The sequence below is a fragment of the Humulus lupulus genome, chromosome 6, assembly GCF_963169125.1.
Source record: "Humulus lupulus chromosome 6, drHumLupu1.1, whole genome shotgun sequence".
Lineage (NCBI taxonomy): Eukaryota > Viridiplantae > Streptophyta > Magnoliopsida > Rosales > Cannabaceae > Humulus > Humulus lupulus.
Window position 1 is genome coordinate 96,799,421 of NC_084798.1, and position 14,758 is coordinate 96,814,178.

Sequence of the window (14,758 nt, forward strand, 5' to 3'; positions counted from 1 at the left end):
TCTTAGGACTAACTTATTTTGAACATATAATCATATTTATATTCCACTGTGATTAGGTCACTATAAATAAGATTAGCTATATGCTTGGGATTTAATAGAAGTTTATATTAAACAAATAATCATGAAAATAAAACATGTGAGCAAAGTGATTGACCGAGTCAAAAAATGATTTCTATTCTTTTATTGATAATAAAATGAGATTACAAAGAATTTGGGTTTTAATTAGTGCATGAAACCCCAACAGTTGCACATTGGCATCCTTCTTGTTCTTATAGTTTGCCTTTTGCTTCAGCATGTCCTTCTTACATGACTGTAAAAGCCTCCCATAAGAGAACTTCCCCCATGGATAGTTGAAGAAGTAGTCTACGTCCTCAACCATCTTCAGAATATCTCGCCATATATGCAACTTGCCCTCTATGGCATTTAGAACCCCCTCAGCCAACAAACAAAGACCAAGCTTGTACACATCTTCCACATCAATACAAGTCTTGAAAGCATTGTTCACCTATGAGAGTTGTACTTTCTCAGCATCATTGAAATACTCTTTTATCAAGTGGTCGCTGAGATTCCGCTCCTCCAACTCTTCTGGTGTTGGGAAGCGACTGAAATTCAGCCCCGTCACCAGGGCAAACTCTCCCATGTCGAATCTACAAGACTTCGACCCTAGAAAGAAATGCACCTCATCTTCTATATTATTAGAAATTTTCCTCAAAAGCAGCTGATGCACCAAAACTCCTGAAAATTTTAACTCCGAAGCAAAAAAAAACTGCTTGAAAGGGGATTCCTTAGCCCTTTCTATCAGCCTTAGCTGCACAAACCTACTCTTAATATTCTTTAAAGTGCTGTTACTCCGATATGTGACTCAACCAGGAAAGTGATCACTAAACAGAATAAGCAACTTAGGCATCTGCAACAACACATGAAAAAAAAATTGGTAAGAAAAAAAATGTCAAACAAAATCTGGAAAAAATTCAAAAAAAAAATCATCAAGCATTTGTAATAAACAAGGTTATCGAGCTTCTGTCGAGTTCTATCGAGCTTATCGAGAACTAGTATCGAGTCACTATCGAGCTCATATCGAGCTAACTTATAGAACAAATTCTAATAATATGCCTTAATAAGAACAATCGAGCTTATATCGAGCAACTATCAAGCTTATTGAGCCTAACCATACCCCATCAAGCCTAATCAATTACTGTCCTGTCGAGCTTATATTGAGCTCTTAACCGTAGACCCCATCAAGCCTCCTATCGAGCCTAAACACGTACCCATCGAGCTTCCATCGAACTGCAATCGATAGTGACCATTGAGCTATTATCGATCCTAACCATACCCCATCGAGAATTCATCAATGACACCTATCGAGCTTATCTCGAACTTCTATCGATTCCTATCGAGCTCCAAATTGATCCATATCGGGCTCAAAATGATCCATAACGATCTCTCTCGAGCTCTAATCTAACAGAATGTTAGCCTAATGTGTTCATCCCATCGAGCTCATATCGAGGTTGCATCCAACCCATCCATCGGAAAAACCAGAGAAAAACCCAGCCCTAAGAACTGCCATACCCATTCCATAGAACCAGATTCAAAGTGATTTAAACAACAATAATCATTACGAGGGTTCAAACATTTACCTTAAAATTGATGAGATTGTGGAGGGTTCAACGCCGTGGGTTTCGAACTTGGTCTCCTGTCAAGGTTTCCCTCTACAATGTCGACGACAATAGAGAGATGAACGGTCACCAAGGTGGGAGAAGGGAAAGAGAGGGTGAGATCGATTTGGGGTTTGGGTTTTTCTTCTGGTTTGAGAGAGAGAAGCAACATAGAGATAAAGTGACAGAGGGTGAAAGAGTTTGTGGGGAGGAAAATTTTTGGGAGGGGAAAAAATATAAAAGATATTTTTACTATTTAGTAAAAGTTTAGCACCAAATTGAAAAACTCAATTTAGTAAAAACTCAATATTACTGTCTATTATTTAGTGATAAGACGTACTATTATAATAATAAAGTTTCCCTTATAAAATTACACTTTTTAAAGTACAGTTTTCAAACCTCACATACTAATCAGCCCCTAAATCTTCCCACAGCAAATTTATTTTGTAGAGTTAAAGCACGGTCGACCGTATTCAATTGAACGTAATCTTCCTCTGTTTGTCTATTCATTCATTCTTTTGGAATTCCGAGTCGTCGGGGTTCTTTTTCTCCGGCAATGACGACGACGCTGGAAACGATTTCCGAGGCTCTCCACCAGATAGATACCAAGAAAGAGAATCTTAAAAAAGCCTTCGACGAGCTTCAACCTCATTCCTCTCTCATCCCCTCATTCTCTCTCACCTGGTCCGATCTCGATTCCCACTTCTCCTCCATTCAGAATTCCCTCAACCAGAAATTTCAAACCCTCAAAACCCTAGATTTTCCATCAAACCACCTATCTTCATCCCCAAACTCAACCACTCATCCCTCAGCCGACCCTTCTTCGTCGCCCCTATCAGTCAAGGAGAAGCGGGCTGACTCGGTTTCGAATGGTGTTCCGGATTTCGTGCCGCCTCGGCCGGAATTGATAGCTTTCTGCAAGAAGATGGATGGTTTGGGGTTAAGGAAGTATGTGAGCGAGACCACGAAGGATCGGAATGAGATTCGGGTTGAGCTTCCTGGTGCGATTCGGCTAGCTCCGGACCCGGCTGCGATGATTCTTGACGCCATGGAAGGGTTCTTTAGGCCGAATGAGAAGAATAAGGGGGATAAAGACCTTGAGTTGAGCAGTGTGAGGAGGAGTTGTGTACTGTTGTTGGAAAAGTTATCGGTGGTTTCTCCCAATGTGGGAATTGAAACTAAGGACAAAGCCAAGACTTTGGCTTTGGAGTGGAAAGGGAAGATGAATACGGGTGATGATGAGAATCCTTTGGAGTCTTTGGGATTCTTGCATTTTGTCTCTGTTTACGGGTTGGTTTCAGAGTTCAACATGGATGAACTTGTGGACAATTTTGTTATCATAGCGAGGTACAGGCAAGCTGTTGATTTGTGCAGAAAAATTGGCTTGACGGATAAGGTGGACGGTAATACTCTGTTCTATAAAACTTTGTTATTGCCAAGTCGATATTTTTTTAGTTGCTCAATGTTGAATTTTAATGCATATAGCTGATGGCACTGGAAGGTAGTCTTCATTTCAAATTGTAAGCATTGTGTTTGTTTTTTTGGGTTGCTTTAAAACATTTACGTTATTAATAAGTATAAGAAAGAAAAGAAATGTATTTTTTGTTGCTGTATTATATTAAAATATACTTGTGTAATATATGATGAAGCGTGGAAAAAAAAAACTGCTGGATTGGTTATGTTTCATGCGAGCACTTGATATTTGAACAGTCATGACTTTCTGCATGGTATTAGCTGCTGAAATGGACATTAAAAAATTGATGATTATAATCATTTCTTAATAAAAAAAAAACCATTCAAAAGCTTCTAAATCATCATAGTTGATGATATTGGCTTTGAATGCCTAGATTGCTTTGTGCTTTTTGTAGGGTATTAAGCTTTTCAAATGCACAGAGTACGCTTGCTGTTTGTGTCCTTTGGAATGAGATGGATTCTGATGAAAATTGCAACGTTTTGTTGTGTTTTACAGATCTCATCCATAAACTTGTAAAAAAGGGCAAACAACTTTTAGCCATCAAATTTATATTTGAATATGAGCTGACTGACAAGTTCCCACCAGTTCCCCTTTTAAAAGACTATGTGAAAGAATCCAAGAAAATTGCTAAGAAAGTTTGCAAAGAAGGAAAAAATTCTCTCAAATCGCTGGTAATTTTACATTCCTTTTAAAGAAAGCTTATGGCATTCTGGAGTTCAAGAGCAAATATTACCTGCAGGTGTATATTTATTGAGTTTCTTTGCAGAATGAGGCCGCAACCAAAGAAATTAGTGCTTTGAAATCGGTAATAAAAGTTATAGAAGAGCGCAAGCTTGAATCTGAGTATCCACAAGAGTTTCATGAAAAGCGAATTGAGCAACTGGAGAAACAGAAGGCGAGCAGAACTCGTCCTCCAGCAGCTCCTGCTGCAAACCCTACTCTGCCGCAACATCAGCTAGCAAGGGAAAAGCAGAAGCAACAAAGTGGAAACAAGCGTCCTCGACCAGATGGTTCATTAGGTTCCACAGCAGCCCCAGTGACCTTCAGGGCAGCCAATTCAACTATTTCCTCATATCAACAATCTCATCTACAGCCAACACATCTGTCGCCAGATGGCTCCACTTCATATGCGAGCTCCTCAGCTGCACTTTATGGCATGCCAGGCCTTGTTCCACCACCAGCTGCATTCGCGGGTTCATCAGCTGGGACACTCGGGTTGGCAGGGGCACTGATGGGTTTTACTGGTAGCCCAACTGGAACTAGTTCCCATTACGCAGCTGAGCCATATGTGCCATCTGGCTATTATGACAGGCCAACTTCCCATGTTGGACATGATTTACCACCACAATACCATCCGTCTTACTATCCGCAATAGCATTTCATAGTTTTCTTTCATTTTTTTAGTATGTTCTTGGATGGCAAAATAGTTTATGCTATCTTTAAGACGGTGGTTATCAGAAATCACGAGTTCGCCTTTTTGATCCCCATAGTCTTAGTTAGCTGCTAGATTGGGTAAATAGGATTTGTGGTTACATGTGTGATGTGCACTATCACATATCTAATTACTTTACCAGTTTTCTATTGCCATAATGTATTTGTGTCAGTTTTAATTCTTATTTACCATCTTATGGCGCATTCAGGATTATTTTTTGTGAAAAGGCATTGTGTAGTTTGCTACTTTCTTGCCATATTTGAGCACGTATGAATTGGTAGTTGTAGATGGATATGCTGTCTTCGGAAGCCTAGATCCCCTTTATGTCTAATATTGGAAATATGTGCACTAAATTTAGGTTTCAGGTATCAGACCATTGCTCTTTTAGTACTTAAAGATTTTACAGATACCATATTCCATGTGAACCCTCACAATCTGTGTACTTGATCCATGCCGGTGAAAAATTTCGTTCTCTTGATTTATATGTATTTGAACATAAATTATGTATATCATCCATTTTTCTTCTAAACATCCATCTGGAGGACGGATATAAAGGGCGAATGACTGTTCTGAGTTTTTCACATAATATTTTTCGAGTATTACAATATTGTACCTTTGATAAATATTTGAATCGAGATTATAAATTTTATGACATATGTTTGAGAAGTATAAAATGTCATTTGTATCCAAAGTCATTTTAGAAGTATGAAGCTAAATTTTTGCTTCAGGTACCAAACCATACCTTTTAGTACAACTTGATTCCATTTGAACCTTCATAATCTATGTACTTGATCCTAGCCTGTGATATTTTTTGGCTGTGTTTCTTCCATGCAGAGGACAGTTTCTTTTGGAGAAATTTGTTACCAAAATGACTTTTACAAGTTTTAATTGAAATGATTTTTCCAGGACAGTCAAAATATTTGTCATCTCTTGTTCCAGTTGTAGTAATAATATTTGTAACTTTAGATGTATTGTTGTGATATTTTTTAATTGGTGGGCTGTCTGCAAAAGTTGATGACTTAGCAACTTTTGTAGACTGCCGACTAATAAAAAATAATCGCATGATTCTTATTGTTGTCGTACCATTCTCGTTATTGCTTGTTCAAACAGGGAGACCTTTTTCTTTCAATAGAAGGTTTAAATGTTTATTGGAGCTTAATGATCATGTGTTGGATGCTTAATTATTGTGATCCAATATTCTCTCGTCATTTATAGAAAAAAATTACAACTTTGCATTTAATTTGTTTAATTTTGTATTTGACAAATAATCAACTCAATTATTCTTTTATGCTTTTTCTTTTGTATTTTTTAATGCAATATGTTTAAGGGTGTGTTTGGAAAGTCATCATGTAATTGGATTTGAATGTAATTCTGGGGTAATTAGTAATTCTATAGTATCCATGTAATTAGAGGTAAGTAGAGTGCTTCAATTACACTTCAATTATCATATCAGTTAAGAATTGAGTATAATTTCATCGTGTAATTACTAAATATTATCAATTTTAAATAATAAATATAATATTATTTTACTGTGTAATTACTAAATATTTTTTCAAACATTATAATAGAAATTCATAAATAATTGTCACTTGATATTCAAATATATCTTGTATTTTAAGATATAATGTGATTACTACGTTAGTAATTATATAACTTAGTAATTACATAGTTATTTCCAAACACATTTTAATTAAAATGTATAAATTGGGAATTACAATAATTATTTCATTCTAATCAAAGTGATTATTATATTATTAGATGATGGATTGAAGATTTCTTCTAAACTAATTTTTTTTTTGTATAAATAACATATTTTTTCAATTTTGTTCACCAGAAATATTTTAAAATAATAGTATATTTGTTGTTGCTCATGTTTCATTTCCAATTTTATTGTTATCCTCATTCATTATTATCATTTATAGTTTGGTCAATAATAAAAATCATTGAAGATTTATATTTTGATTTATATGCTCATTCATGCTGAAACAGCCTAGCTCATCAGTTGGTTTGATTACTTCAATTCACAAATTCAAAATTTCTACTTAAGGCATTTGAAGATGTACTTGAATATTATATTTAGCAAATTTAACCATGTAATTAATAAAGATAGACATGAAAACCTCACTTGCAATCATAATAATTAGTGGGCCTATCAAGAAAGACAAAACTAATAACAATTAAACAAAAAGAGCAACATGAAATGGTGTGTACAATGTTTCTTGCCCCACCTTTCCATATTGCTTCCAATATTTTTGAATTTATTACTTTGACATTTTGGGTCCTTAATTGAGAGATACAATCAATGACAATTCCAAAGCAAATGAGATATTGAATCTTCGTTGCACCATAGCACTACAAAATCATTAAGACATAAATTTTGTTTTCCTTTCTTACATTTCCATGTATTCAAATTTGGAAATAGACCGTTATAATCTCCTAGATTTTATTTGTACAAATTGAGTTATCATTATTTATTTTTAGGGAAAATAGAAGTTCTATTTTTTTTTAAAGAGTTGTAATAAAATTGTGTGTTTTTTTGAATATTTTGAAAAACAAGTATCCTCAAGTCATGTTGTCCAAATTACTGTTGCTTTAACCACCAGAAACGTTTAAAATGACAGCCCAATGACACTTCTTCTCAGTTCTCAGATCTAACACTACAAGTCAACCCCTTTTCTCGATCTTTTCTCTCTCTCTTTGTCTGAATTTTCTTTTCTCCTTCTTTCCTTCTTTCCTTCTTTCCAAACAATACTCATATAGATATAAATGTTATACGCAGGCCCCTAAATGACCATTTTGCCCCTTTCCTCAACTTTCCCAAATAAGCTTTGACGTTCTCCTACAACTAACTACTTCTACCGACCAAGCTTCAATGGAGGCTGCCGCTGCCGACCTCCATCACCGGAGATCCGATGATGTGGATCCGGGGAGGAACGAGTTTCCCGACCCGCCCAGTGGCTGTGGTGGCGCCAAGTATAAGCTTTTGTCGCCCGCCAAGCTCCCGATCTCCAGGTCTGCTTGCCTTACTATTCCTCCAGGGCTTAGTCCCTCCTCGTTTCTGGAATCGCCGGTTTTGCTATCTAACATGAAGGTCAGGTTTGATTTTACCCGATTCGGGTTTTGTTTTCTGGTTTGGGTACTAAGAAAATGAAAATAGAAAATCGAAAAGAAAAAAATAAGATAGAAATTAGAGGTCTGAATGTTAACGCTGTGTTTGGTGAAGCACGAATTAAAATGTCTTCGGGTGCGAGTTATTTTGCTGATTAAACTTGAACTTTAGCTGAAAAAGGAAAGCTTTTTTTTTTAATAATTTCCTTTTATTCTATTGCACTTTCTCAGTGACCAAACGGGATGTATATGTACTTGTCTTATGTCGTTTAACTATGGTTTCTTTTTCTCTGACCCATGATTTCGCCGCGTGGTATGCGTTCGTAGTAGTGGGGAATTTGTTATAGCTGAATGATGATGTGATTTTTGATTATAAGTAACCTAAAGATGCTCTATTGTTGTAGCAAAGCTGGAAAATTCTGATTACTATTTTTGTTTCTTGTTGTCTTTAAACAATAGATGTCTAATTCAATATCTTTCTTTGCTGCTTATACTTTGATATCTCTCACCAATTTAAGGGTTTTCTTTTATTTATATATATATATATATATTTATTTTTTAATGTATGGTGGTTGCTACTCATGCCTGGGACCCTAAGATTCTGATGCTTGATATTAGAGTATTGCTAGTATTGGGGTCTTTCCTTTATGCTCGAATAGATTGTTCCATCGAATAGCTTTGGAATGTGCCTCTTTCTGATAGTACTCTGAAGCTTTTATCTATTTGTTTTGTATGCCAGTGTTGTTTTTTCACATAATGAATCTTCTTCTTCTATACTTATATTATTTAATTGTTGTTTTGGCCCTCTTGGTGCTTTGGCCATTTTGTTTCTATTGTTTTAACTGTGTCAGTGGACGCACGGAAAAACTTTTCATTTTGTTTATTATGTAGAATAAGGAATAAATGCATTAGCAGGGAGAATGCAACTTGTTATTGTCAAAATGTGCCACTATCAGTATGAAGAGGAGGGGTGGACATGGTGTGGTGGGTCATGATGCCCTCTTAAAAGGACATCATTTCTTGTGATTGCAGATGATATCGTCATTGATTTTGGAGTACAAAAATTTTATTTGATCAAAACATTGCTTTTTTTCATTTCATGGTTGAGATTTCGTCTGGAGAATTGGATTTTGTATTGTCTATTCCTGCTAGAGTTTTCTGGTTGTCATAGAGGATTAGCTAGGTTTTAAGTCTTGTTAAGCGATACCAATCAGGAGGATAGCCAGTCTCCTGAGATTGAGTAGATGTGAAGCAATTAGCTAAAGTATAACTGAGTATTCATCAAATATCGGGAACTTTCCGGAATATGAGATAATCAGACAAGTCTGTAGCTTTTCTTTACTGTTCTTCTCGTAAGAGCTGTTATTTGTTTTCTTTCTTCTAGTTTTTTGTTGAAAATTTCTTTTTCCAGGCTTGTAACCACTGATTGATTGGTGATGCTTCTGAACCAGCAGTTCTTAAATTTCTATTCCTTTGTGAATCTTATTTTGCAGGCAGAACCTTCCCCAACTACTGGTACCTTTTTGAAGCCTCAAATGGCACAGGGCTCTGTTGGTACTGCTACATATTCAGCCACTACTGTTTACTCAAATATCAATGTTTCTGATAACAAAAGTTCAAGTACCTTTGAGTTTAAACCTCATGCTTTAGCAAATATGGTAATTTTCTAAAGAGATGCTGTTTGAATTGTTCTATGAAGAAACACATAATGAAAAATGTCTTAATTGGGATCTTTCTGTACTGTTTTTTGCATTTCATAATCATGTAAATGTTTTTCTCATGCAAATTGTTCATTTAGAAGTGCTACTTAATTGGTTGAATCTGTTTCTTATAGTGAAAAGTGGCTTTGAAAATCCTGTGGGAACTCAATTGCTTACTGTTCATATATGTATATATATTTTCATAGAAGAAACTTTAAAGGGTTCCCTTTATGATACAAAATAGAGCCAAATAATTGTGTATATATATGCGCTCAACCATCTTAGGATTAGAATTGTTTCCCTACCCTCCACGCAGGTACACACACTCTGAATCCTAACCAATTGAGCTAGCCTCCATTGGCGTCTACTGCTCATACTGTATTTATTTAAGGTATTTTTTATTGAAGGTTACTACAGATCAAAATTCCCTGAGAAATGCTCAGTCTATGCAAGTCCAAGGTCAATCTCAATCATTTGGGACAGTATCTTTAGTTAAAAGTGAGGTAGCAGTCAATTCAAACGAGTTGGGTTTTTCATCAGCAGCACGTGGTGTTGTTGCTTCTGGAACTAGTGCTTCTGCTGATGGTGATTCAGATGAATTAAATCAGAGGGGCAATCCTAATTCTGGTGTCCAAACAGCACAATTCGATCACAAGGGAAACGGACCTTCAGTCATATCTTCTGAAGATGGGTATAACTGGCGGAAGTATGGACAAAAGCATGTCAAAGGAAGTGAATTTCCACGTAGCTATTACAAATGTACCCATCCTAACTGTGAAGTGAAAAAACTATTTGAGCGTGCCCATGATGGACAGATAACAGAGATTATTTACAAGGGCACGCATGATCATCCTAAACCTCAACCCAGTCGACGATACAACACTGGTAGTATTATGTCTGCCCAGGAAGAAAGATCTGACAAGTTTTCATCTATAATTGGTCGTGATGGTAGGGGAATTTTTTGTTGGAATTATATTGTTTCATTCCTCTCGCACTCTCCAGCATAATTTCTTTTTTAATGAATAATATGAATTGTTAAGTTTTTGTCTGATGCAGACAAGTCATCTAGCATATATGGACAGGCGTCTAATACTAATGAGCCAAATGGTACTCCAGATCAATCTCCTATTGCAACAAATGATGACATTGTAGAAGCTACAGGAAATAGGATCAATGATGATGTAGATGATGATGATCCATTCTCAAAGCGGAGGTATATGATCATCTATTGGACGTGCTAAGTTTTTACTGAGTTGTGAGTTGTAGATTTGGTTTAATAAATGACCTATCAAATGTTGCTTAAATAGGAAAATGGAAATTGGATGCTTTGATGTCACTCCAGTGGTTAAGCCTATCAGGGAACCACGTGTAGTTGTTCAAACTCTGAGTGAGGTGGATATACTGGATGATGGATACCGCTGGCGGAAATATGGCCAGAAAGTAGTGAGAGGAAATCCTAATCCAAGGTATGCTTTCCCATTAATGTTTATTGAAGATATAGAAATGAGGTTGATATATTTGTATCCTTTCCAGAGCGCACAGTAGATTCCTACCTATTTTTGCTATATCCCGTTGTTAAATGGATTGGTTTTTCGTAATCATGCTTGCCTGTTGTGCAGGAGCTATTACAAATGCACAAATGCTGGATGCCCTGTTAGAAAACATGTGGAGAGAGCATCTCATGATCCTAAAGCAGTTATAACAACATATGAAGGAAAACATAATCACGATGTCCCTACTGCGAGAAATAGTAGCCACGAAATGGTAGGATCAATGGCTGCAAACATCCCAGCAAGAATTAGATTGGAAGAAACCGATACCATTAGCCTTGATCTCGGGGTTGGAATTAGTTCTGCTACTGATAATAGGTCCAACGAGCAACATCCTACAGCGCAATCTGAACTAATGGAAAGCCGAAGTCACAATTCCAATGTCAATGTAGCCCAAGCAGGTACGACATTCTTTGGTATCCTTGGTAATGGCTTGAACCAATATGGATCTAGAGAAAATATTGGCGAGGGACGGAGCATTGAATTATCAACTTTGAACCATTCATCATGTCCATATCCACAGAACTTGGGTAGAATCTTAACAGGTCCTTGAAATTGCTTCAACTGTATGAAGTGAATAAATATATTCTGTTTCTTTTTTCTTAAAGTTCAATCTTTGTTTTTTAGTTTTTATTTCCTAAAAGTCATGTATGAAGTGCCTTGAGTTGAACTACTGTTTGTGTAACATTAGCTTCTTTGGGATACGTTGTACAAATATGAATTAGTACTGATAATATATTCTGACAGAGGGGATAATGTAAACTCGAATGCTTGTAATGTACGCTATTTATCTTATAAAAAAATTTGAATGTATGGTATTTCACATTTATATACTGGATATTTTCATGTCTTAATTTGATTGATTTACATAAGTTCTGCAGGTCCAATAATGTTTTATGATTTATTTTAAATAGGATGCATTCTTTCCCAAAACTACTTAGATGGACTATCTATCAGTTAATGTTTATCTATTTTGAAAAAATTGGTTACCAATTACTAAATTGTAAAAATTCAGTTACCAATTTTAGAAAATTAGTTGCTAATTTTAAATCTTATTACAAAGCGTGAATATTAAATTTCAATATTTTTAATTTAAATATATTGAGATTTATTTTAACTTTTATTTGAAAAAAATATGGCACGACTCTAGTATTGTGTGCAAATTTACCCTATTGTACTGCATAATCTCAGCTGCCCAATCGAAAAGTCTCACTTCATCTATATATATATATTTTAATAGATCTAAACCGTTATTTTTTTTAGATATCTTAACTTTTATTAAACCCTACAGAGCATATCACATCCTTCAACTTGGTAGTTGGTACAGTACTGTTTTTTTTTTATTATTATTCTGACTGATTTCATTGGCCATTCTCTTTTCCAGTAAATACTTCTATTTTGTTGTCATCTTTGTTGATTTTTTCTAATTTTGTCTCAATTACTTCCCATTCTTCTTATTTGTTGTCTCATTTTTCATTGTTATTCTTCTCATTGTTTTTTTTTGAGATAAAACTGTTATATTAAAATAAGAGAAATCATAATACAACACTCAGTAGTGGAGAAAAAGAATATCTCCCTTCCAAAAATAATCGGTATCCATCATTAGAGCAAACTTTGCTAGCAAATAAGCCTCACTGTTAGCAGATCTAAAAACATGTGAGATTTGTGCTCCATAGGCAACCAATCATAAAATTAATTAATATTTGATTAATGTTTTTGTTTACCAAGTTTTTCGGAAACTATAAATATATTGAGAAATAAGAGCTAGGAAGAAAGGCTAAGAAATGAATAAGATCACAATTTTTACGTGGTTGGAGCGTTAATGAGCCTTAGTCCACGAGTCACTAGTATTAGGCTTTAGAGAGTTTAACAATGGGAGTTTTCTGCAAGTTCAACAACGTTTTGCATTCAAGAGAAAATCGAAACCCTTGCTACAGTGCATGAATGACCCTATTTATAGGCAGTCATGTGACTTGAGCCAGACTAATCCGAGCCCAATAAGGATATAATTATAAGTACTCGCTAACGGAGCCATAATACAAGAATGTAATTTGATTAAAGGTTCTTAATCTAGGCCCATTGGGCTGGTTTAGGCATGGTAGAGCCTTACAGCTGCCCTTTGTACGTTGGCATGAACTTATCCGCGTGGGCTACCAAGGGGATCCTGGGGACAGGATCTATCAGAGTAGTGGAAGTACCGTTTCCTAGGAACATTGTACGTTCCCCATTCTGCAGGTTAGTCAGGGGGACCAACTGCCGGATTTCTCGGGGACACAATAGCTGTAGGAAAAACTGGGCTTGTTCTACCTGGATATGTGGTTCAGGTTCATTTACTGATGTCCAGGTTCTTTTACCAAGACCTGGGTTCATTTACCAGGGAGAACATCTTGATGGCGGGTTCGAGCATTGGCAATGGAACCAGAGACCTCACCTGGATCCCACTCGATGGGATTTGTCTCCCGGAATGGATTATCCACCACCATAATTTACATCCCGGAGGATACAGATTAGGTGTTCCCGGGAAGGTGGTTTGGGCCTGCATCTCAATTCCGCCCCCTTTAATATGCTCGTGCTACTCGCAAGTTATTGGATTCGGCATGGTCTGGGTCGATAGGGTTTGGTTGCTCATTGTTCATTGGGCCTTGGTTGGGCCCGGGCCTCTCCTTAGAGTCAATGGAACCTGTTTGGCCATGCCACGTGTCCAAGGTGGAAAATATGGATAACATTTACCCCCAAGTCTTCATTCGTGTTCGCCGCTGTAGAGACTCGCCTTCTTCATCCCGGATCAATCACCTGTATCCTGGTTCGTTTACCTAAGTCCCGGTTCATTTACTTAAGGGCCAACTAGTCAATCCTCGTCCTTTCGAATTCCCACTGTCCTGGACACGTGTCTCCAGGTAGATGGTACGTTTGTGCCACTCGCACCCAAAAAATCTGGGGAAAATATTTTGATGACCTAGGTAACTGATGGATGTCAGTGCATTTCCAGAAGCGTCTTGTCTACACAAAAATGTGCATTGAGCACTCGAGTGGGTTGTTTAATGCTTCTGCATTATTCGGAGCCATCGGATGGAGATAGTCTTGGGATTTTCAATGTGGACTGTTGGATGAGGGAGGTGCAGATCGTGGATTGACGAATCCACGATTTATCATTTGATTGTGCTAGTTAATGCCTTTGCGCCGTCCGAGACCGTCGGATGAGGATTGTCTTGGGATTCTCACTGTGGACCGTTGGATTGAACACGAGTTTTTTTTCCCAATAAATACCTCAGTAGGCTCCCTTCCACACTTTTACTGATCCCAAATTTTCAAACTAGAAAGCAGAGAGCTAAAACCCTGAATGTTCGAAGTTTCTGACGAACTTTTACGACGGTTAGTAAATTTTCGTGCCCATTTGTTTCCGACGAAGCCCTCCTTCATTCATTAAGAAAACAACCTTGTCCTGGCCGATCCGTCTGAGAGCGTCGACAAACTACTGCATCGCCTCCTCGGGTTCAAGGCTGAATTTATGCCGGCGTTGTCGCCTGTACCTCAATGAATTCCAGATCCACATTTACTCAGTAATTTTTCTGGTCATTTCTTTATTTCTTTTCGTCATTTTTGTTACCACGTTGTTTCTGCGACCATGTAGCTGTTAGGGCTGCAACCACCATGTAGGTTGGTTCTAGGTAGTGGTAGTGGTAGTGGTAGTGGTAGAGATGAACAGTAAGGAACTTTCTAGGTGATACTCCATTCTGCAGATAACTTGATTGATGGAGCGGGTTGCATTGCTCTGAATCATTGAACTCGGACGTCTCAAAACCGTTTGGGTGAATTAGTTTATTTGCAAATACCCTTGG

The 14,758-nt window shown here is 36.9% G+C and overlaps 2 protein-coding genes across 5 annotated transcripts; both read left to right on the plus strand.

Annotated features, from left to right (window-relative positions):
* Positions 1–2,041: 2,041 nt before the first annotated feature.
* Positions 2,042–4,853, plus strand: LOC133782379 (FRIGIDA-like protein 1). The gene is made up of 3 exons (XM_062221667.1): positions 2,042–3,058; positions 3,625–3,800; positions 3,896–4,853. The coding sequence occupies exons 1-3, from the start codon at positions 2,212–2,214 to the stop codon at positions 4,502–4,504; spliced, it is 1,632 nt and encodes a 543-aa protein (XP_062077651.1). The 5' UTR covers positions 2,042–2,211; the 3' UTR covers positions 4,505–4,853.
* A 2,324-nt stretch (positions 4,854–7,177) lies between these two features.
* Positions 7,178–11,748, plus strand: LOC133782380 (probable WRKY transcription factor 20). 4 transcript variants are annotated; one of them, XM_062221669.1, is made up of 6 exons: positions 7,178–7,652; positions 9,163–9,327; positions 9,777–10,317; positions 10,486–10,582; positions 10,677–10,835; positions 10,989–11,748. In XM_062221669.1, the coding sequence occupies exons 1-6, from the start codon at positions 7,434–7,436 to the stop codon at positions 11,470–11,472; spliced, it is 1,665 nt and encodes a 554-aa protein (XP_062077653.1). In that variant the 5' UTR covers positions 7,178–7,433; the 3' UTR covers positions 11,473–11,748. The 4 variants fall into 4 exon arrangements, with proteins under 4 accessions (XP_062077653.1, XP_062077652.1, XP_062077654.1 ...); XM_062221668.1 differs by having other exon boundaries at positions 7,183–7,652; positions 10,426–10,582; XM_062221670.1 differs by lacking the exon at positions 7,178–7,652 and adding an exon at positions 8,250–9,021 and having other exon boundaries at positions 10,426–10,582.
* The last annotated feature ends 3,010 nt before the right edge of the window (positions 11,749–14,758 follow it).

Coding starts and splice junctions, on each gene's coding strand:
- LOC133782379 (XM_062221667.1), top strand. CDS start 2,212: ATGACGACGACGCTGGAAACGATTTCCGAGGCTCTCCACCAGATAGAT. Junction 3,059..3,624: donor CTTGACGGATAAGGTGGACG/GTAATACTCTGT, acceptor TGTGTTTTACAG/ATCTCATCCATAAACTTGTA. Junction 3,801..3,895: donor AAAATTCTCTCAAATCGCTG/GTAATTTTACAT, acceptor GTTTCTTTGCAG/AATGAGGCCGCAACCAAAGA.
- LOC133782380 (XM_062221668.1), top strand. CDS start 7,434: ATGGAGGCTGCCGCTGCCGACCTCCATCACCGGAGATCCGATGATGTG. Junction 10,318..10,425: donor ATCTATAATTGGTCGTGATG/GTAGGGGAATTT, acceptor TGTCTGATGCAG/ACAAGTCATCTAGCATATAT. Junction 10,583..10,676: donor GATCCATTCTCAAAGCGGAG/GTATATGATCAT, acceptor TTGCTTAAATAG/GAAAATGGAAATTGGATGCT.